Here is an 18,404-nt window from a genome sequence, read left to right on the forward strand (position 1 = left end):
CAGTCCACAGTAAGTGGTGCTTTTAGCTTGGGCATACCCCATAAGAAATCTACTCACTCCTAGAAAGTAAGAAGTGTTTTTACCAACTTACCCTTAATTAAATATATTACCTATTTAATATAGTTTCTTGGTTACATAAAACCTATTTATCTAAATAGGGATAAATTTGGAAGAAAACAATAAATACCTTCTTGATTGTGTGAACACCACTTATATTGAACCTAAATGAAAAGGTAAAAACACCACTTAATATGGACTGAAGAGAGTAGTAGTTTTAATTTCTGATCTAATATTTTATTGCCTAAGCTGTGGAAACCAATATTTTCCAGTTCAAATCTTTGGCACATCCAATCTACCGTATGGGTTAGCCTTTTTTTTGATAATCAATTATTTGTTGCAGCTTGATATGGCTGCATTTGCACGATAGAAATGTTTGTATGATAATTAAGATATGGGTCATAATCATTGTTGTCCTTCTCAATATTTGAACTCCTCACTGCAAGATGTTCGTTGTTGCAATTATCCTTTCTCTTTTTGTCTATTACCAGCTAAGCTTGCTGACATTGAAGACACTGATGGGGAGGGCACTCGCCATTTCATGGTCAATGTCATTGAACCACAATTCAATCTTCACTCAGAAGATGCAAATGTAAGTTAATTATCTGCTAACATTTGATCTCATAGCAGTATTAACTAATTGGATGGGTTATGGGTCACAGCTTACCACGTTGTTAGCTTCTAGCTAAACAATTTTTTTTTTTTTTGCTTCATTCCAAAACCTAAAATCACATGGAGGAAAGTTGTCGCAGATGACCTACAATCTCTTTGAATATATGCAGACTGTAGACCTAGCAAAAAAATAGGATGCAGTGGAAGAAGAAGATCTATATAGGCGATATCAATTAGTTGGGATTTTATTTTAGTCATCTTGGTACGTGTATTTAGGTCTATATAGTATTTTTTACTTTTATTTTGTATAATATTGTTGGTCTGAGATGAGTTTAAATGAAGTGACAATGATGATCCATAATGGGGGTGAGGATGGTTCAGTTCGGGCGGTTATTTTAAGAAATCATACTATACCATTTTTCCGATCACATCGTTGTGTTTAAAACTTTAACCAAAATTGATCTTTTTGAACTGTTCTAATCATCTTGCTTTGTCTTTGATATCAGTACAACTTGGTTAATTTTTGGTACTTTATCTTTAAAACGTCCTGTAAGAGTTGCACTGTTATTAGGATGTCTTATTTGTTATGTAAAATAATGTCAAGGTTTTACACATAAAGTATAGATTAAGAGTACCATATGCTCGTTGAGTACTACTTTACTGCAAGAGCTTGTATACATGCAATCAGAAGATTTGATTTATTGGGCTTAGGTTGCAATAATGCAGGTTGTGCACACTTTTTCTTGTGAGGGGTACAATTTGTACACTTACGTAAAATTGTGTCTTGTGAGCATGTTTGACTGGATGCTCTTGTTGAAAGTTAGATTTCCTTCTCTTGGCGCAATCTCTTGGAATTTCTGGATATTGTTTCATGGATAAAAAAAATCAAAATGCGCCAAAAGAAACATGACTCTCTTATTTGAGCATTCTGCTGCATGGTCCCTTGTCTGCAGAAACATGTTTCGATCAGGACTAACATGGACACCTTTAGATTTACTTCTCTTGGCGCAATCTCTTGGAATTTCATTGTTTCATGGATAAAAAAATCAAAATGCGCCAAAAGAAACATGACTCTCTTATTTTAGCATTCTGCTGCAAGGTCCCTTGTCTGGAGAAACATGTTTCGATCAGGACTAACATGGACACCTCTTTCATCTTTCTGCATGCGGTAGATGTATCTTGTAGTTTTCAACTAACTTTTTGGATGAAAATTTCCTGGTGATGCAACTCTTGCTAATGTTACATTGCTATTATGCTTACAGTTTCAGTATTTTGCTGATTTAAGTTTAAGCATGGATCTAGACCCTCGTAGAATGTGATGAAATTTTGATCAATTTGAATCTGTTCGAGAGGGAATATGTGAGATGCATTTCATGCCTAAGGTTTTTGAAAAATCTGCTTCTTCTAATTAAGAAAAAGGAGAGAACTTTCCAAAATGCGATTCACCAGAAGAGGACACTATTTTCATGAAAAAACTCTTAGGGATTTCAATATTGTGGGATATTACTGGTTAAAGAGTGCACAATGTTATTACACGGCACCAGTAAAGGAGAAGCAGAAAGGCAGTGAAAATAAATAAGAGGGAAAAAAGAAAGAAGAAAAGTGGGGAGAAAGAAGAGAAGAATAAAGAGAGTTAAGAAGAACAAGACAAGAGTAAGAGAGAAGAGGGGGAAGACAGAAATGGAGTAGGATTTTACTACCAAATGAATATATTTGTTGTTATTCATCAATTCTCCAAATGAACGACTATTGCTGTGACAGCAAGTTCTCAACTAGTTGGAACTCTCAAAGACTGATAACTCTATATTTAACGGAAGATATAAGACCATTATTTCTTTGATAACCAAGATATAGGACTATATTTTCCATATGTTTCTTTCATTTCCAACTAATGGATAATGATGACAACACTTGGTGAACAATATGCTCATGATCACATCATGTTTACCAAGTGCCTCTTAAGTTTTTTTTATCCTGCAGCATTGACTGCTTGAAGGTCTTAGAAGTACCCTACTCGTGTAAGACTAAGTGCCTCTAATTTCTTAGCCATGCCCAATTGAAAGTGTTTCCCAAATTTATGACTCTAAATAAAGAAAGGGGAAAACCAAATATATAAACTCTATTGCAATACTTTAGTTTTTCGCTGATGCTAATGCAATTGGCACCTTTTGTTTTAACAGGGTAGATTTCTGTTAGCGGCTGTGAGTGGCCGTGTTTTGGCTCGCTCATTCCATTCAGTTCTTTCCATTGGCTATGAAGTGATTAAACAAGCTCTAGGTGGAGGAAATGTTCAAATTCGTGAATCTCAACCTGAAATGACATGGAATCGCATGGAGTACTCTGTGATGTTAGAACATGTACAGGCACATGTTGCCCCAACTGACGTAGATCCAGGGGCTGGACTGCAGTGGCTTCCTAAAATTCGAAGCTCACCGAAAGTGAAGCGCACTGGAGCTTTACTGGAGAGAGTTTTTATGCCTTGTGATATGTATTTCCGCTATACTAGGCATAAAGGTGGAACAGCCGACTTAAAGGTATCCCCTGTTTGTAAAGTTTGTGATTACCTAAATATCTCTATTCGACCAATTTTACCAGTTCTTTGTTACATTATATTTTTCATCCCTTGATTTTTTTTGTTGACTTATGTTCTCATCACTTGATTCTCAATCATGACGAAGTGTTATACTGTTGTCACAGGTGAAGCCTTTGAAGGAGCTTTCATTCAATTCACATAATATAACAGCAACAATGACATCCCGCCAGTTCCAAGTTATGCTAGATGTGTTGACCAATCTTCTATTTGCCCGGCTTCCAAAGTAAGGACTGTTATTATGATCTTTAATCATTACTTTGCTAAACCTATAGTGTTTAACGTGATTTTTGAGAAGTGCAGTCTAATCCCCATTTTGTTCCTCAGAAGCCTCTATTATTGTACTTGGATGTGAGAGTTGCATCTCCATATCTTATCTTATATCTTTGAGAGGATTAATTGAAATTCCTAAATCAGGCCTCGGAAAGTTAGTCTGTCGTATCCGGCAGGTGACGATGAAGATGTTGAAGAGGAGGCTGACGAAGTTGTACCTGATGGTGTTGAAGAGGTAGAACTGGCAAGAGTGAACCTTGAACAGAAGGAAAGAGTGCAGAAGTTGATCCAGGATGATATTAGGAAGTTGTCTCTTTATAATGATACATCTGCCGACAGGAACTCGGTAAAGGAAGACGACCTTTGGATTATTAGTGGTGGAAGGTCCATATTGGTAAGACAAGAACTTTCTGAAGCACTTTAACTTTCTGAAGCACTTTAAGATTGTTTAGATGTGAAGTATGGCATAATTCCTTTTCCTGTTTGACAAGTTGATTCTGAAATGATTGCTCAAGTCTTATCCTATGATATGCACTCTTACTAGTTGTTTCTGTGAGGCACAGTTGCCACTATACTGTGGAATATCATTTAATGCCATGGCCTGTTAAGATGCCATTGGACTTCTGTAAGGAAAGCTAAGTTTTTGAATTTGGCAATAGTTTGAGATCCATGTCCATGGTTAAGTCAAAGATGAAAAATTGAGGTCCTGTGACATGGAATCTATTGGGCATTAGGGCCCATAAGGGGGTCATTAATTGTTCTCCTTTACTGGTTCTCACATCATGTCCTTTTTGTTGGGTCTGGACACTTGTCAATCGGATGATCCAAAGGAAGAGTTGAATACATATTGTTCTAGGCTGATCCCATCTCATTGTTTTCCATATGTCATCAGTGAAAATAGGCAAAATAGGTCACAAATTTTCTTGCAATAATTAGGCAAACGAGGTCACAAATTCTCTTGCAATAATTTAGTCCCATCACTCCGTGATCCTAGCAGATTCCCAAATTTCCGATGTTCTTCCAGTTAAATCAAGACGTTTTACATTTCCCTCTTATCCCGAGCACTATCATTTTTCACAGACTTAAATAAGTAATATGGGAGGCGACTTATGAGCACAATCATGACCCAGTCCAACCATATGCCTTGACTGGTTCAACTTCCAATAAACTACACATGGCCAATGTCTGCGTACAGGCGAAAAAGCTTTATCTGAGTTGAATATCACTAATGATGGATCCTGAAAACCTTCCGATAAATGAAAATACCATACAAGGCCTTGTCATGATCCTCTTGACTTTTCTTATCCATAGTTTTTCCATATATCATAAGCAAATCAGTTTCAATTACCAATTTTTGTGAATACTATGCCATGAGATAAGCTTGCTGCACCTCCGCCATTCAAGTTTCAGGCTGCTTTGAGATTTCTCTTTTCCCTTTGGAGATTGTAAGGCAATTTGTTCCTGTGCACTGTAGTGATGCAAATGTGGTCGTGTAATACGCCCAAGAAATACCTTGATTTCATGGTTTTCTTCACTTGTTTTTTGTCTTACTGTTAAGTTGCCGTCAAGAAGTTATAGCTGAGTGGCACGTGCCTATTATTTTCTTCTCAGTTCTTTGATAATTCTCGTCAATTATTTCCAGGTGAAAAGCGTCTGGATGTAGCCTTTGTTTGCTTTGGAGGGTTGTCTATGTTTTAAATTCCAATCCGTGGCTGTGTCAAGGAATTTCTTGAAATGGTGTATAGAGAACCTCTATTTGAATATGTGTGCCCTTGTTTTCCTTTTGTTTTGGAGATTGCAGTTACCAGTGTAATTTGAAAGTAATTACGAAAAGATGGGAAAGAATTTTGACAGTTTTACTGTCCCGTTTTTGGTGAAATAGAACTCTTGGTGGCGCAAAGGTAAAAGATATTCTTCAAAATGGTTAAGTAGTTATTTATACCCACTTGAACCTAACTTGTTTAAGCCTAAATAAAATTGGGTATGTCTGCTCAGACTCCATGTTCCAAATCCTATACGCCCCAATATACAATCCAACTGCCCATAGATTTTGACGAGCATACCTGCTTCTTATGGTTTGCATGTGGTAACTGGTGTCCTTTGGTAGTGAAGCCTGTGAAGTTCACAGATTTATAAGAGTTATGCTTTGAAATACATACAGTCATTACCGTAATAGGAATGGAAGGTATATAAAGTTGAAAGCTTAAAAATCAACTCTCTGCAGGTGCAAAGACTGAAGAAAGAGCTAGTAAATGCTCAAAAATCTAGAAAAGCGGCATCTGCTTCTCTCAGGGTGGCTCTACAGAAAGCTGCACAACTCCGATTGATGGAGAAAGAAAAGAACAAAAGTCCTTCTTGTGCTATGCGCATCTCTTTGCAAATTAATAAAGTGGTTTGGAGCATGCTCGTGGATGGTAGATCATTTGCTGAAGCTGAGATAAATGACATGGTGAGTCTCTACATTGGCTTTAGTGCTTTTGGTTTCCTGTAGAGAGTTCTGATGATGGTGACACTAGTTGAAGGATAATCATTATCAGTAGGATTATATATCAAACTATCCAGCTGCAATATTCCTGGCATTCTCCCAGGGAACAAGTAACACATCCATGTATTGCTGGCTTGTAGGTCTAGCAATGTTTGGAGTTAGTGCTTTTTGTCTAACATGTCTTATTGTGATCTCATAATGATTCTTATACCACCATAGTTTCTCCAACAAAAAGAAAGAGGAGATGAAAATTAAAGAGGAAAACAAGAATCCGAACTGCTAGCACTCAAAGGTCTACATAATTACACAATTACACTTGAGTAAGCAGCAGCTAAATTTTCATTTATTTTGAGGGGTTAAAAGTTGAAAACAATGAGGTAATATTCCCTACATTGGAGAACTTTTGTTGCAGGGTTTAACCCTCTGAAATTGATCAGCTGTAAATCCATGAATTTTGTCTCTCACTAATTCAGTGTTATCATTCAAAGCCCAAACTTAGGGTTTGCCAGATATTGCGTTGCTGGTTGTTGTTATTTTAGATGGAAACAAGTTCCAATAACCCATAGTGCCAACTTCTTTCTACAGTTTTATCTTGTACAGTGAGTTTAGTAAAGTTCAGTACAGGACACTGACAGTTAAACTTACCGCGTCCTTTTTTATGCAATCCTTAAGGTGTTTAAACAGTTATCTTGCAACCAGAAACTGTATCATTTTTTTAGGAAATGCAAGTATCACGTCAGAGGTGTTTAATAAGTTATCTTGTAGCCAGAAAAAAACTGTTTCGTTGTTTTAGAACTTCTGTTATCCTCCTTAGTGCTCCTACACTTTTTTTTAGACATTAATTCATCACTTTTAAAATTGGAATCACTTGAATCGGAAGGAAGGGAATATAATCTGGTGTTCCATTTTGCAGATATATGATTTTGACCGTGACTACAAAGATGTCGGGGTTGCTAAATTCACAACTAAATACTTTGTTGTGAGAAACTGCTTACCAAATGCCAAGTCTGATATGCTTCTATCTGCATGGAATGCTCCTGCTGAATGGGGAAAGTATGCAAAAATTTCAGTTTTTTTCCTGCTCTGTATGTTGCACATCTACATGTTATATGCTTCCATTTTCTATGTGTTGGTGGGCCATGGTGGAACGAAAAAGGGAAGGCAATATTAGAATTTGCTTCAGCCTATGATTTAGTGGTAGCTGACACATTTTACGGAGTGGGAAAGAAAACTTATGAGAGTGGGGGTAACCATAGACAAATAAGCTTTATCCTTGCAAGAAGACGAGAAAGAAGTACATGCAAGGACTATAAGGTTATCCTGGGAGAAGCAATGACCACCCAAGATCGGTTAGTAGTTTTATATGTAAAGCATAAGATTAGAGTGAGAAAGGTGACGACGTGCAAACGACTGCAGATTAGTTGGTGGGAATTAAGGTGCTAACTAGTTATATTTGGCCTTTAGGTGTTGCAATTTTTCTTGAAACCACAATTTGCTTGATTATCCTGACCCATATAGTTTCACTTTTCATGTTTACAGAAAAGTGATGCTTCGGGTAGATGCTAAGCAGGGGGCTCCAAAAGATGGAAACTATCCTCTTGAACTATTCCAGGTAGTAATGCGTCTTTTGATAAGGATTTTAAGCCTTTTGCTTTTATTTTTATTTTAACAAGGCTAACTTGTCATAGTCTAGAACTTTACACTTCTGAGCAGTGTGTTGGTCATTGCATTATTCACACTGATTACATATCAAACTTTTCTCCTGGCAGTTTAGTGTTGGATTAACCCTTTCTCAAATTTTGGTGTTTCTTAGATAATACTATAACCTGTTTAGATTCCTCTGTTGCATAGGTGGAGATTTACCCCTTAAAGATACATTTGACTGAGACGATGTATAGAATGATGTGGGAGTACTTTTTTCCAGAAGAAGAACAAGACTCCCAGCGCCGGCAGGTGTGTCTAATGTCCATATATCAGAAATACGTTGCTAATAAGTTTTTCCTCAGGTGAAGAATTGACAAGATAATGTTGCTAAATGTTTACAGGAAGTTTGGAAGTTTTCCACTACTGCTGGTTCCAGGCGTACAAGGAAAGGCTCATCAATGCAGGAAGCACCAATGTCAAGTAGCCATCTAACTAAAGATCCTCAGGTCTCTGCCAAATCCAGCACTTCTGCATTACCAGTTACATTGGCAAATCAGTTTTCCTCCTCTGCTGATTCCTCTCAAGTGAGTCTCTGATCCTGGGTTGGTTGTAGGTTGCTTCTTAGGTAGATTGGTGATGAGTGACTTGTAATCCCTTTTGGTGTAAAGTTTATCTAACAGATTGGCAAATTTTTCAGTATTTATGGTTAATCTGATTTTCTTTATCTACATTCTCCCATATTTTTTTTATAAGCATGTATTTCACTTGCCTGAATATTGCAGGGGTCAAAGTTGCAGAACTTAAAAGCTAATATTGTTTGTGGTTCAACCCCTGAGCTAAGACGAACGTCATCCTTTGATAGAACATGGGAAGAAAATGTTGCTGAATCTGTTGCTGATGAACTTATGCTGCAAATGCACTCCTCAAGTGCTGCTTCTTCAACAAATGGGCCCTTTGCTGGTGTTGAGCAGCCAGATGAAGGTAACAGAACCAAATCCAAAGAATCCAAACTAATCAAATCTGGCCGCTCCTCTCATGAAGAAAAAAAGGTGGGCAAGGCGCAGGATGAGAAAAAATCTAGGCCTCGTAGAATGAGAGAGTTTCACAATATCAAGATTAGTCAGGTCAGTCCATTACTCGGGCTAATAACTGATTGTAGTTTCGTCAGTTTTTCTGTTTTGGAACTAATACATGTTTAATATGCATGGGCTAGGTTGAGTTACTTGTCACATATGAAGGATCAAGATTTGCTGTGAGTGATTTAAGATTGCTGATGGATACATTCCATCGTGTTGAATTTACTAGAACCTGGCGGAGGCTATTCTCAAAAGTTAAGAAGCACATCATCTGGGGAGTCCTAAAATCAGTGACAGGAATGCAGGTTAATTCCTTTGAAATTATGTTCATATAAGTTTCATGATCTGTAATTATTCGATATTTCATCACATTAAATATCATTTTCCTTTGCTGTATTAAGATCGGCAGAATCATAAACCACCGTAAGAGTATCCAATACTTCAGTGACCATGTCCTTGTCTACCAATGCAGGGAAAGAAGTTTAAACTACATAATCAAAAGGAAGCTTGTGCTGCTGGTGTCCCCGATATTGATCTTAATCTCAGTGATAGTGATGGTGGTTCAGCTGGAAAATCCGAACAGAATCCTTTATCCTGGGCTAAGCGTCCCGCTGAGGGTGCAGGTGATGGTTTTGTCACCTCTATAAAAGGCCTTTTCAATTCACAGCGTCTGAAGGCCAAGGCGTTTGTGCTTCGGACAATGAGGGGTGAAGCAGAAAATGAGATAACTGGTGACTGGAGTGAAAGTGAGGCAGAGTTCTCTCCTTTTGCCAGACAACTAACCATAACAAAAGCCAAAAAGCTGATTAGACGGCATACAAAGAAGTTCCGTTCAAGAGGACCAAAAGGTTGGTGGAGCTTTTTCCATGTTGAAAGTATCCTGTTCTCTCTTAGAGTCCTATTACTTTCCCTTGAGAAGAACCGATATCGGAAGCCATTCTACGTTCTCTGTTGACCAGTAGAACCCAGCATTAGTAGTTTGTTCATTATGCCCAGAATTTTATGATGTCTAGGTTGCTTAGTCACAATTGATATTACATCTTGGCTTTTGTCCTAGTTTGGGCTAACAGTGTGATTCTTTACTTTTTAAGCAATGCTGATTTTGGATCTGAATTGGGTATCTATTGAAAGTTTGTTACTGACACAGTACCTTTCCAGGTTTATCTTCTCAACAAAGAGAATCACTTCCTTCGTCGCCAAGAGAGACCACCCCATTTGAAAGTGATTCATCAAGTGAATCTTCGCCTTATGAGGATTTCCATGAGTAAATGAGCCTGAAGACATTGAAAGGATGTGTTTTATGGGATCCAAAGTGGACTGGAGCAATCCTTGGTTATATACAACAGTCTGCTAGATATCAATTCCAATTGATTAGGATTTGGTGACATCCCTGTCTCCTACTTGGACAGTAAGAGATGCTCACTTGTTGTCCAAAATAAGGACAGGTGAGAATTGCGAGAACATGCGGAAAGAAGTCTACAATTAATAACATTTCATTGCCTTCCTAGAGCTCTGGACTCATCCTGGAAACCAAGAAAAGGTGAGTCCCTTTTGTTGCAGTCGATTCGTTTCTTCTTTAACCCTGTATTTATTGTATCACCCAACACAAACGACATTAGGACTTGTAAGAGTCCATAAGTTTTGTAACTAAATACCGATCTTTAGCAAGAGAGAAAAGGTTTATAGTTGCTACTATATGTACAGTAGACAGAATAGAATGCATTGTAACCGTGGAGATCAAATGGAAATGAAAGTCCCAACTCTTCAGTCTCATCACTAAAGCAAAGAAATAGTGCATGACTTCTACTCTGCCCTGTGCTTTGCTTCTATTATTAACAGTCTTCTGATGTATTGATTCATGTGGAGTCAAAAGAAAATAATGTTAATACAAGCCGTTAACTATTATTTAAACAAAACACATGTTAAAGACCACACTTGTCAATTGGGAGAAAATGATGAACGCATGTCATGCCTTCACCACCTGCTTCTGTTTCGTTGTAGCTCTTATCTGTATAACAGTTTCTTTATCTGCTTCTTATAGATACTTCTCTTTTTGTTATATATTACAGTTACGGGCAAACAGATTTCGTTTTCTTTGTAATTCTGTGGCCTGATTTTCTTCTATTGTTAAGTTTCTATCCGGTTGAAATTAATGAACTCTGTAAAAGAAAATATTTCTCTCAATTTCTCCACTTGGGTTTTTCATTATTTTTCAATTTTATCATAAAGAGGTCATTAATGAAGGAGCCCAAACTGGAATATTAATCACCTCTGTAAAAGAAAATATTTCTGTGTATATACTGATACAGGGAAATCTCACGAGTGGGCTCTGGGTATCTCTCTCTCTCCCTCTCTATATCATTCTTTTGAATAGGTATATGGATCTTGAATTGTTGATTACATAATAAAGCTACCACACCATATAAGCTCCCTTTTAAAAAGGATAAATCAGTAGACCAATTCCTTGCATCACCTAAAAAACAAAACATAATTATAACTATAAGACGAATTATGTAAAATAGCACGTTTTCAATTGATGCAACATTGTTGAATTGAAAAATATTTATCCAATTGCCGAAATGCCCGTCTATTTTACTCTTATCAATTAAATACTTGCGCTGTAATATTTTATTATACCAAGCTAGAGGATGAATATAAAAGCAACATTGTTGAATTGAAAAATATTTATCCAATTGCCGAAATGCCCGTCTATTTTACTCTTATCAATTAAATACTTGCGCTGTAATATTTTATTATACCAAGCTAGAGGATGAATATAAAAGCAAGTTAATTAGGAATTTAATTTAAGATAGAACCTCAAGGTGAATTGAAGAGATAAAAAGGGCATCTAAGTGCAAGATGGGGATCAACTCCTTAATGGATAGCTCACTAAAGTAACTTTTGAATCTTTTTGTGATAATACATGCATGAAATTCAACATTGGTAATTGAACATTTAATCAATTGATATAACTATACAAAATTCAGCATTAATATTAAATAGTTTTGACTGCCTTCTTCCTATCTCATTTGAGTGACTTTATTGTCCCAAAAGAAAAAGTGTTTATTTTCATAAATTTGATGATTTAACTCAAATAACCCTTGGTTGTTATATATAACATTCCAATTGATTAGTATTTGCTGAACACCTGCTTAGACACTGCGAGAGATGCCTGCAAGTTGTTCCAGAATAAGAAAAGGCAAGAACTGGAAAAGCATTCTCATCCACAAACAAGTCGGAAAATCAAAGACACCTTATCAGTATAAGCAAGCTGTTAAAAGTATACACACAGTAAAACCATCATATATACAACAAAAAAGGTGTAGAATTCGACTAGCTCGCTATGTACAGGATGCGATCAATCACACTTCGTATGGGTTGGTTAGGCACCAATAATCTTTACTTCTCATTTACAGGCATCAAAGCTTACTGTCGCATCAACAACAGCCATTCCAAATTTGAAGAGGGACAGCTTGAAATAGCAGTGTCTCTCCGGAATCAATCGGGTATGTTACAACAATTTACAGGCAGTCAACCTGTGCAGGGTATAAAATGTTAGCTAGCCAAAGGTACTCTAGTCAGCTAACGGTGTCTTTAAGGATCAAAACTTACTAATCAAATTTTGTAGGAATGTCGAGCTCCGTTTTGGAAGCATTTCCAAAATCAACTATAGTTTTCTGCAGACATTTTGCAGATGTAAAGTCATCTTTTGGACTAAAGAGAATCAAATAGTTTCTCATGAATAATATTAAGGAGAAGAGTATAAATAAAACAGTGCAATAGTGAAAAATCTCACTTGCTCAGAACTAATGATACCTACAGGTATCTCATTTGCAAGATTGCTACCAGAGCCGAATAGATTCTTAACCAAAACAGTAAAAGTACCGTAAGGTAAAAAATTAAAAAAATAAACTTCCTATTGCAATTCAAATATTCATGCTGGGATCCTCAGTTTCAATAGAGACCATTTGGACTGGAAGGATAGAGATTTAAACCAAATGGTGATAACTTCAAATCAGTTGGACAATTTGGTGAAAACATACAAGAACAATGAAAATATCAGTGCTAAAATGTCCTGATTTTATTGCATTTGGCTCAACGGAATTAGAACGAAACAAACTTGTTAAGTTCTTGTTAGTGCACAGTTTTCATTCTTTCTCGTTCACCCTGTCATTTAACCATTATATGTTAGTTTTACTTCATTTCATGTGAAATACAATATAACCTATGAGGAAGCATTTGATCTTTGCTATTGACAAGTGTGGTACACTATAACATATGAGGAAATATTTAATCATAGATACAGAGTCCTACAAAATCAAAGCATACCTTTTCCACATCAGCACTATGATCAAGAGATCCTTCAGCAGATGCCTTAACGGGGTTGTCAGGAGTTCCCTGCATGCAACATAAGATGCCTGAGAGATGATTAAGGTCATATTTGGTGGAGTATTGTGTTACGAAGTGCTTCCATATATGTTCATCCTGGCAATTGAAGAAGTTTCCACCTTCAAAAATGGATGTGTGACATCCATGGATGTCTTCCCCGGTGGACAATGCAAAACTTTGATCTTCTCATTATCACGAACACTAAGATGGATGAGTAAGTTGAAAATTTTTAGGAGGTCCTTTTTGGTGAAGTAGAAATAGAATGTATAAAGCCGAATAACAAGATAATATAAAGCATAGAGGGTTAAGTTCTTTAGACCACTAACATATTTCTCATTCCTGCTGATGAAACATACCAGTTCATTTGGTTCAACAGAAATTTTCCTCGCTGCCTTGCTTAGATCTCTCAATGTTCCCTATACATTCAACGACACGGGTCCATTAAAAGCTTTAAAGAATATTAAGTCCAAGAAAATAGAATGTATAAATATTGGTTAAAAGAAATAGAATGTACAAATCAGCTGACATGATTTAGGAAAGACAAATCTATTTGGAGATTGCTGCAACTTCAGAGAGAAAACAATTAAAACACCAAGAGGAGTATCAAGAAGAGGCGGAGAGGGAGAAAGAAGAATAGAATACAGAATGCCGTGTCACGTGAAGAACCAAAGGATCATGAAACTTCATGACAACTAAAACACTGAAAAAGAAAAGGTTGTCTTGCATACCTTGTTTGCCCACTTAAGTCCACATGCATTGCAGAGTGTTCTTGGTCCATCTGGCCCACGACGCATCGCTGGCGTACAATTTTCACTCACCCCACAATGGTGACACTTTCCAAGACTAGTAATCCAAAAAAGAGATCAAGCAGGAAAAAAGATTGGTCTTTAGCAGTTAGCAGTTGCAGTTACTAGAGGTTGAAAGCACTAAAAATGAGAAAAAAATGTAAACTCACACAGTGCCAGATTGCTGTGTGCCATCTCCTTCAAGGCTACTCTTCGCTGAATCACAGCTAGAAGATCCAGAACTTGATTTCAAAGATGCAAATTGACCATTCTTCCTATGCATCCTAATATACATTGTCAAGTAAGTTCATTACTCAAAACCTACATATCCATATCTGAAATTGCCTCGAGTTAAATTAGAAAATAAAGTTGCTCCAAATTTTGCCAGAAGTTTTTCCTCCACAAAAAAAGAAAGAAAAAAAGCAAATTGCCAGAAGTTCTTTTTTTGGTGATAAGAAAATAGACGCATAGTCCTTCAGAACATGATTAAATCGAAATCAGACTCTGGTTTTCTCTTAGACATACAGTTTCAGGATAAGTTCTTGAAATCCTACTTTTACAAAACAAACCGACCAAGTCCATATTTCTTCTTTTACGAAAACTAATAACCGGTTCCAATCAAAATTAGTGTCCATTTCATTTTCATTTTGAATGAATACTACCATCTAATATAAGCAAAATCCTTGCATGAAAAACCAATGAAACAGGAAGGATCCTTAACGTAAGAGAAAAGATCAGCATTTAGATGATGACATGACATTAAACCAAAAATGAAACAAGGCAAATCATTTTACCTTTGAGCAACCTCTTTCCTGACACTATATCTAATTTTCTTGTCAAAACATCTCTCCTTTCGCTTCTCACGGAACCTAACCAAGGAGGCAAATCTTCTCGAAGGATTAGCTTGCTTTGGCAAATCCTCAACCTAAAAATAATACTGGTCATCAAGAGTATTATCAAACTATGTAGTGCGAGTTACAGCATTAGTATAGAATACCTTCTTGTCGAATGGAAGTTCAACAGTGGGCACAGCAGTAGGAATGTCACATCCCCCCAATAGTAAGAGCACTGCTTGCACCTGTTTTTTACCAAAGGATAAACCAGAGTCAATTTCCAGAGTTTTGCATATCATATTGCAACAACACACATGATTGACAACAACAGTAACAACTCTGTCCAAATACAGAAAAAGAACGGCATCATATTTCACTAAACATGCTTCCTGGATGAGAAGCACCATTATAAAAATGAAAACTAAGATTTCGCGGTTATTTCTGATTTATTCTACAGAATCTGAGAAGGTGAGTAAAGGTGTATCACAGGAAGCAGCTGTTTATAACTTTATATAGCGGGAAAGAAGGTGCATCGACACAGAAAATTTCCAACTATATTCTCAAGAAATCTTTTTGGAGTAATACCTAGTAAATGGGCACAGTAGAAGGAAATTCTCAGCCAAGTTACTATATCCAAATTGATTCTAGGATGTAGAGTGTAGAGCTAGCTAGATGCCATTTCTATAAATGATGCCATTCCTTAGTTATACGGTCAAGGGCCAACGGACTATGAGGATGGAAAACTAGTCACTTTCAAGAGACAGACTGAACAAAGAAGACTCTTGCAGCAGAGAATCAGAACTGAAAGAGCAAAAATGACCAAGTAACAATTAACTCAGATGCCTCATGTGCCTTAATCTATCAGAAAAGCCTCTCTACTTCTCCGGAGGTAGTGGTATGGACTGCGTACATTTTACCCTCCCCAGACCCCATTATGTGGGAATACACGGTGTTTGTTGTTGTTGTTGTTGCCTCAAGTGCCTTAAAAAAACAATGCAAGAATAAAGTAGAGAATTAAGGACAAGATATGCTCTTAAAGGAAACAAGACATAAATGTGTCCTGAAGGGGCTGGCTGATGTTGAGGCATACAAGTCACAAGATCCAAGGTTTGAATCCAAGATAAGACACTTCAAGCAAAAGTTGTGCTCATGGAATGTAATAACCTGTTTCGTGATTAGTCAAGGTAGGTACGTGCAAGTCAGACACCAAAATCATCCAAAAATATTAAATCAGACATACAGATCAAAAAAATTGTCTCAAATCATTCTTCAATCTGACTTCAATAAAATGCAGTACCACAACAATCACAACATTCATTGAGCACAAAATATATTCCCTCCGTTCAATTTGTTTGTATTATTTTCCTTTTTCTTCTATTTCAAAAAGAAAGTTTTCTTTTTGACATCTCTTTATTTTACTTTCCATAGGACATGTTTAACACCTCGAGATCAAAGGACATTTTAGTTCATATCTTTTGATTTAAGACCATAAAATTCAAAAGCTTCTCTATCTTTTTAAATTACATGTCAAGGCAGAACTATACAAACAAATCGCAACAAATTATAACGGAGGGAGTATAAAATTATCATCATGCCAGTAGCTAAGAGTATATTACATTTGCACACAACAATGTATTGTACACCCTCCATTTACTTTTATATCACATTTGTTTCACAAGAGTCAATTTTACTAATCTTCGAAACTAAATTAAATTAGATTAATTTAGTAAAAAGGGCAGCCCGGTGAAGCTCCGCTATGCGCAAGGTCCGGGGAAGAAGGACCCCACCACAAGGGTGTATTATTGTACGCAGCCTTACCTTTCATTTCTGTCAGAGACTGTTTTCAAGGCTTAGACCCGTGACCTACTGGTCACATGACAACAACTTTACCATTTACTCCAAGGCTCCCCTTTAAAATTAGATTAATTTAGTATTTTAAATTTAGATATTCAAATTGTATACGAATTATACTATAGTATAAGTTGTAATCCTTGTCATATTAATACGATGAAAAAATTACATCTTTTGTGTTTGACTCTCGCAAATGAACGAAGAGTAGATACAAATAGAAAATAGAAAAAGCAATTAAATAAGTATCTTTCTAGAAATAGAAAAAATACTATTACCTTATCAGGAGTAACAGCAGGGAAAACATAGACTTCACCTTCAAAAGCAAGAGTAAGCTCACTACTTCTACAAACTTGCACAACTCCTCCTCCTCCTCCTCCTCCTCTTCCTCCATATTGACGCTGATTCAATACCTTCATACTTACATCCTCCGCTTCATCCATAGTCTCTTCATCTCCATCATCCTCATACGCGCCACCGTCTTCATCATCATCCTCCGACTGCAGCGGCGCGTGCATGTGATCCTCGTATGGACGCGCTTGCAGTGGCCGTGGATTTTCCGGTATCATGATACTCTTATCTATATCTATATATATATAGGAAAGGCAGCCGGCGCATAAAGCTTCCGCTAAGAGCGAGATTTGGAGAGTTTATTATATGCAACCATACCTTAATCTTTATCTATACATACATGCCATTAAATCGAAAATTTAATGCTTCAAAAAATCACGATGAATTTCTCTTTTCGTTGGAATTTCATGATAGCAGAGGATTTTTGTGATCAGGTGCTTTTAGCTAAAAACACCCTCAAAATGGTAAAATTTACAGATTCTGCCCTTGGTGTTTAATTTCCGTCAAATTATTTGGCACAAGGAGAGTTTTGGAGTAATCAGAAGATTATGGAAAGTCTTTATAATATATTATATATTAAATATTTTTTTTGTTTAAAAAAGAATGATCTAGTTTAACGTGACACAAAGAAGACTTTTAAACTTTTAAATCTTGTGGTTTAAATTAAAATTGTGTCAAATATACCAAAATATTCTTTAATCTTATGTTCCTAAACATGATATGTGTAAAGTTAAAATTAAAGTATTGCTAAAAAGGAAAAGGGATCATTCTTTTCTAAACGGACTAAAAAGGAAAGTAGGTGATTCTTTTTTAAACGAAGGGAATATTAAAAAAATGAAAATCTTAGAAATGTTGTTTAAACTTTTTACCCTTCATTAAAAGTATTTTTATTTAGAAAAAATCATCTTTTCACTATTTTTTCCTAATATTTAAGAATTAAAAACTAATTAAGTATATTTATGCTAAAACTGTTTCTTATAAGAAGTCATCAGAATTTCAATATTTTTTTTTTAATTTAAGAGTTGAAAATTAATTAAATATATTTATGGTAAAAAAGTTTTCTTGTAACAAGTCAACAAAATTAATGACAATAGATATTTTTTCTATTAGTTTAAGAATTTTAAATTAACTAAATTTGATTTTAAGAAAATTTGAAAAATCTAGAAATAAATTTAAAACTATTAGAATAAGAAAATTCAAGAAGTGTCGGATTTTTAAAAGTTTAAAGTACGTAATAAGAATATAATAAATGATTTTGTAAATATTTGACTTTAAAAATAAGAAAAAGATTTAAATATAAAAGAAAAGAAAAATAATTGTAACACATATATGGTTCAAATTTATGCGTCTCTCTTAGCCTGTGACAACAATGGAAAGAGGTACTATATGACAAACGCAAAAATAAGGATTCATCAACCATTTGAAACTAAAAGGTGAAAAGATAATTTTGTCTATTGCGGA

The 18,404-nt window shown here is 36.0% G+C and overlaps 2 protein-coding genes across 5 annotated transcripts; one reads left to right on the top strand and one right to left on the bottom strand.

Annotated features, from left to right (window-relative positions):
* Positions 1-548: 548 nt before the first annotated feature.
* On the top strand, positions 549-10,510 carry LOC107867345 (protein SABRE; the record flags this gene model as incomplete). Its single annotated transcript, XM_047405219.1, is given in 13 exon segments — positions 549-649; positions 2,850-3,203; positions 3,367-3,485; positions 3,677-3,926; positions 5,757-5,981; positions 6,931-7,070; positions 7,557-7,629; positions 7,869-7,970; positions 8,063-8,245; positions 8,444-8,785; positions 8,875-9,042; positions 9,210-9,585; positions 9,896-10,510. Coding segments are annotated over 13 exon segments (2,543 nt in total), but the record flags the coding sequence as incomplete, so codon positions are not given.
* A 1,465-nt stretch (positions 10,511-11,975) lies between these two features.
* On the bottom strand, positions 11,976-17,506 carry LOC107867344 (GATA transcription factor 19). Of its 4 annotated transcripts, XM_047405220.1 has the most exons (9): positions 16,871-17,506; positions 14,909-14,989; positions 14,706-14,836; positions 14,082-14,195; positions 13,855-13,969; positions 13,483-13,542; positions 13,067-13,135; positions 12,350-12,414; positions 11,976-12,273 (listed from the first exon to the last, which is right to left on the bottom strand). In XM_047405220.1, coding segments are annotated over exons 1-9 (927 nt in total). In that variant the 5' UTR covers positions 17,162-17,506; the 3' UTR covers positions 11,976-12,272. The 4 variants fall into 4 exon arrangements, 2 of the variants coding, with proteins under 2 accessions (XP_047261176.1, XP_047261177.1); XM_047405221.1 differs by lacking the exon at positions 11,976-12,273 and having other exon boundaries at positions 12,349-12,414; positions 16,871-17,463; XR_007051280.1 differs by lacking the exons at positions 11,976-12,273; positions 12,350-12,414 and adding an exon at positions 13,246-13,327 and having other exon boundaries at positions 13,068-13,135; positions 16,871-17,463.
* Positions 17,507-18,404: the final 898 nt, after the last annotated feature.

Source organism: Capsicum annuum, unplaced genomic scaffold (genome assembly GCF_002878395.1).
Source record: "Capsicum annuum cultivar UCD-10X-F1 unplaced genomic scaffold, UCD10Xv1.1 ctg76211, whole genome shotgun sequence".
In the NCBI taxonomy this organism is placed as follows: domain Eukaryota; kingdom Viridiplantae; phylum Streptophyta; class Magnoliopsida; order Solanales; family Solanaceae; genus Capsicum; species Capsicum annuum.

Excerpts from the sequence above, each read along its gene's own strand:
- LOC107867344 (XM_047405220.1), bottom strand. The coding sequence starts at position 17,161 with ATGATACCGGAAAATCCACGGCCACTGCAAGCGCGTCCATACGAGGAT. Across the intron at positions 14,837-14,908 it reads AACTTCCATTCGACAAGAAG|GTTGAGGATTTGCCAAAGCA; the intron begins GTATTCTATACT and ends TATTATTTTTAG. Across the intron at positions 13,543-13,854 it reads GACTTAAGTGGGCAAACAAG|GGAACATTGAGAGATCTAAG; the intron begins GTATGCAAGACA and ends TTGAATGTATAG.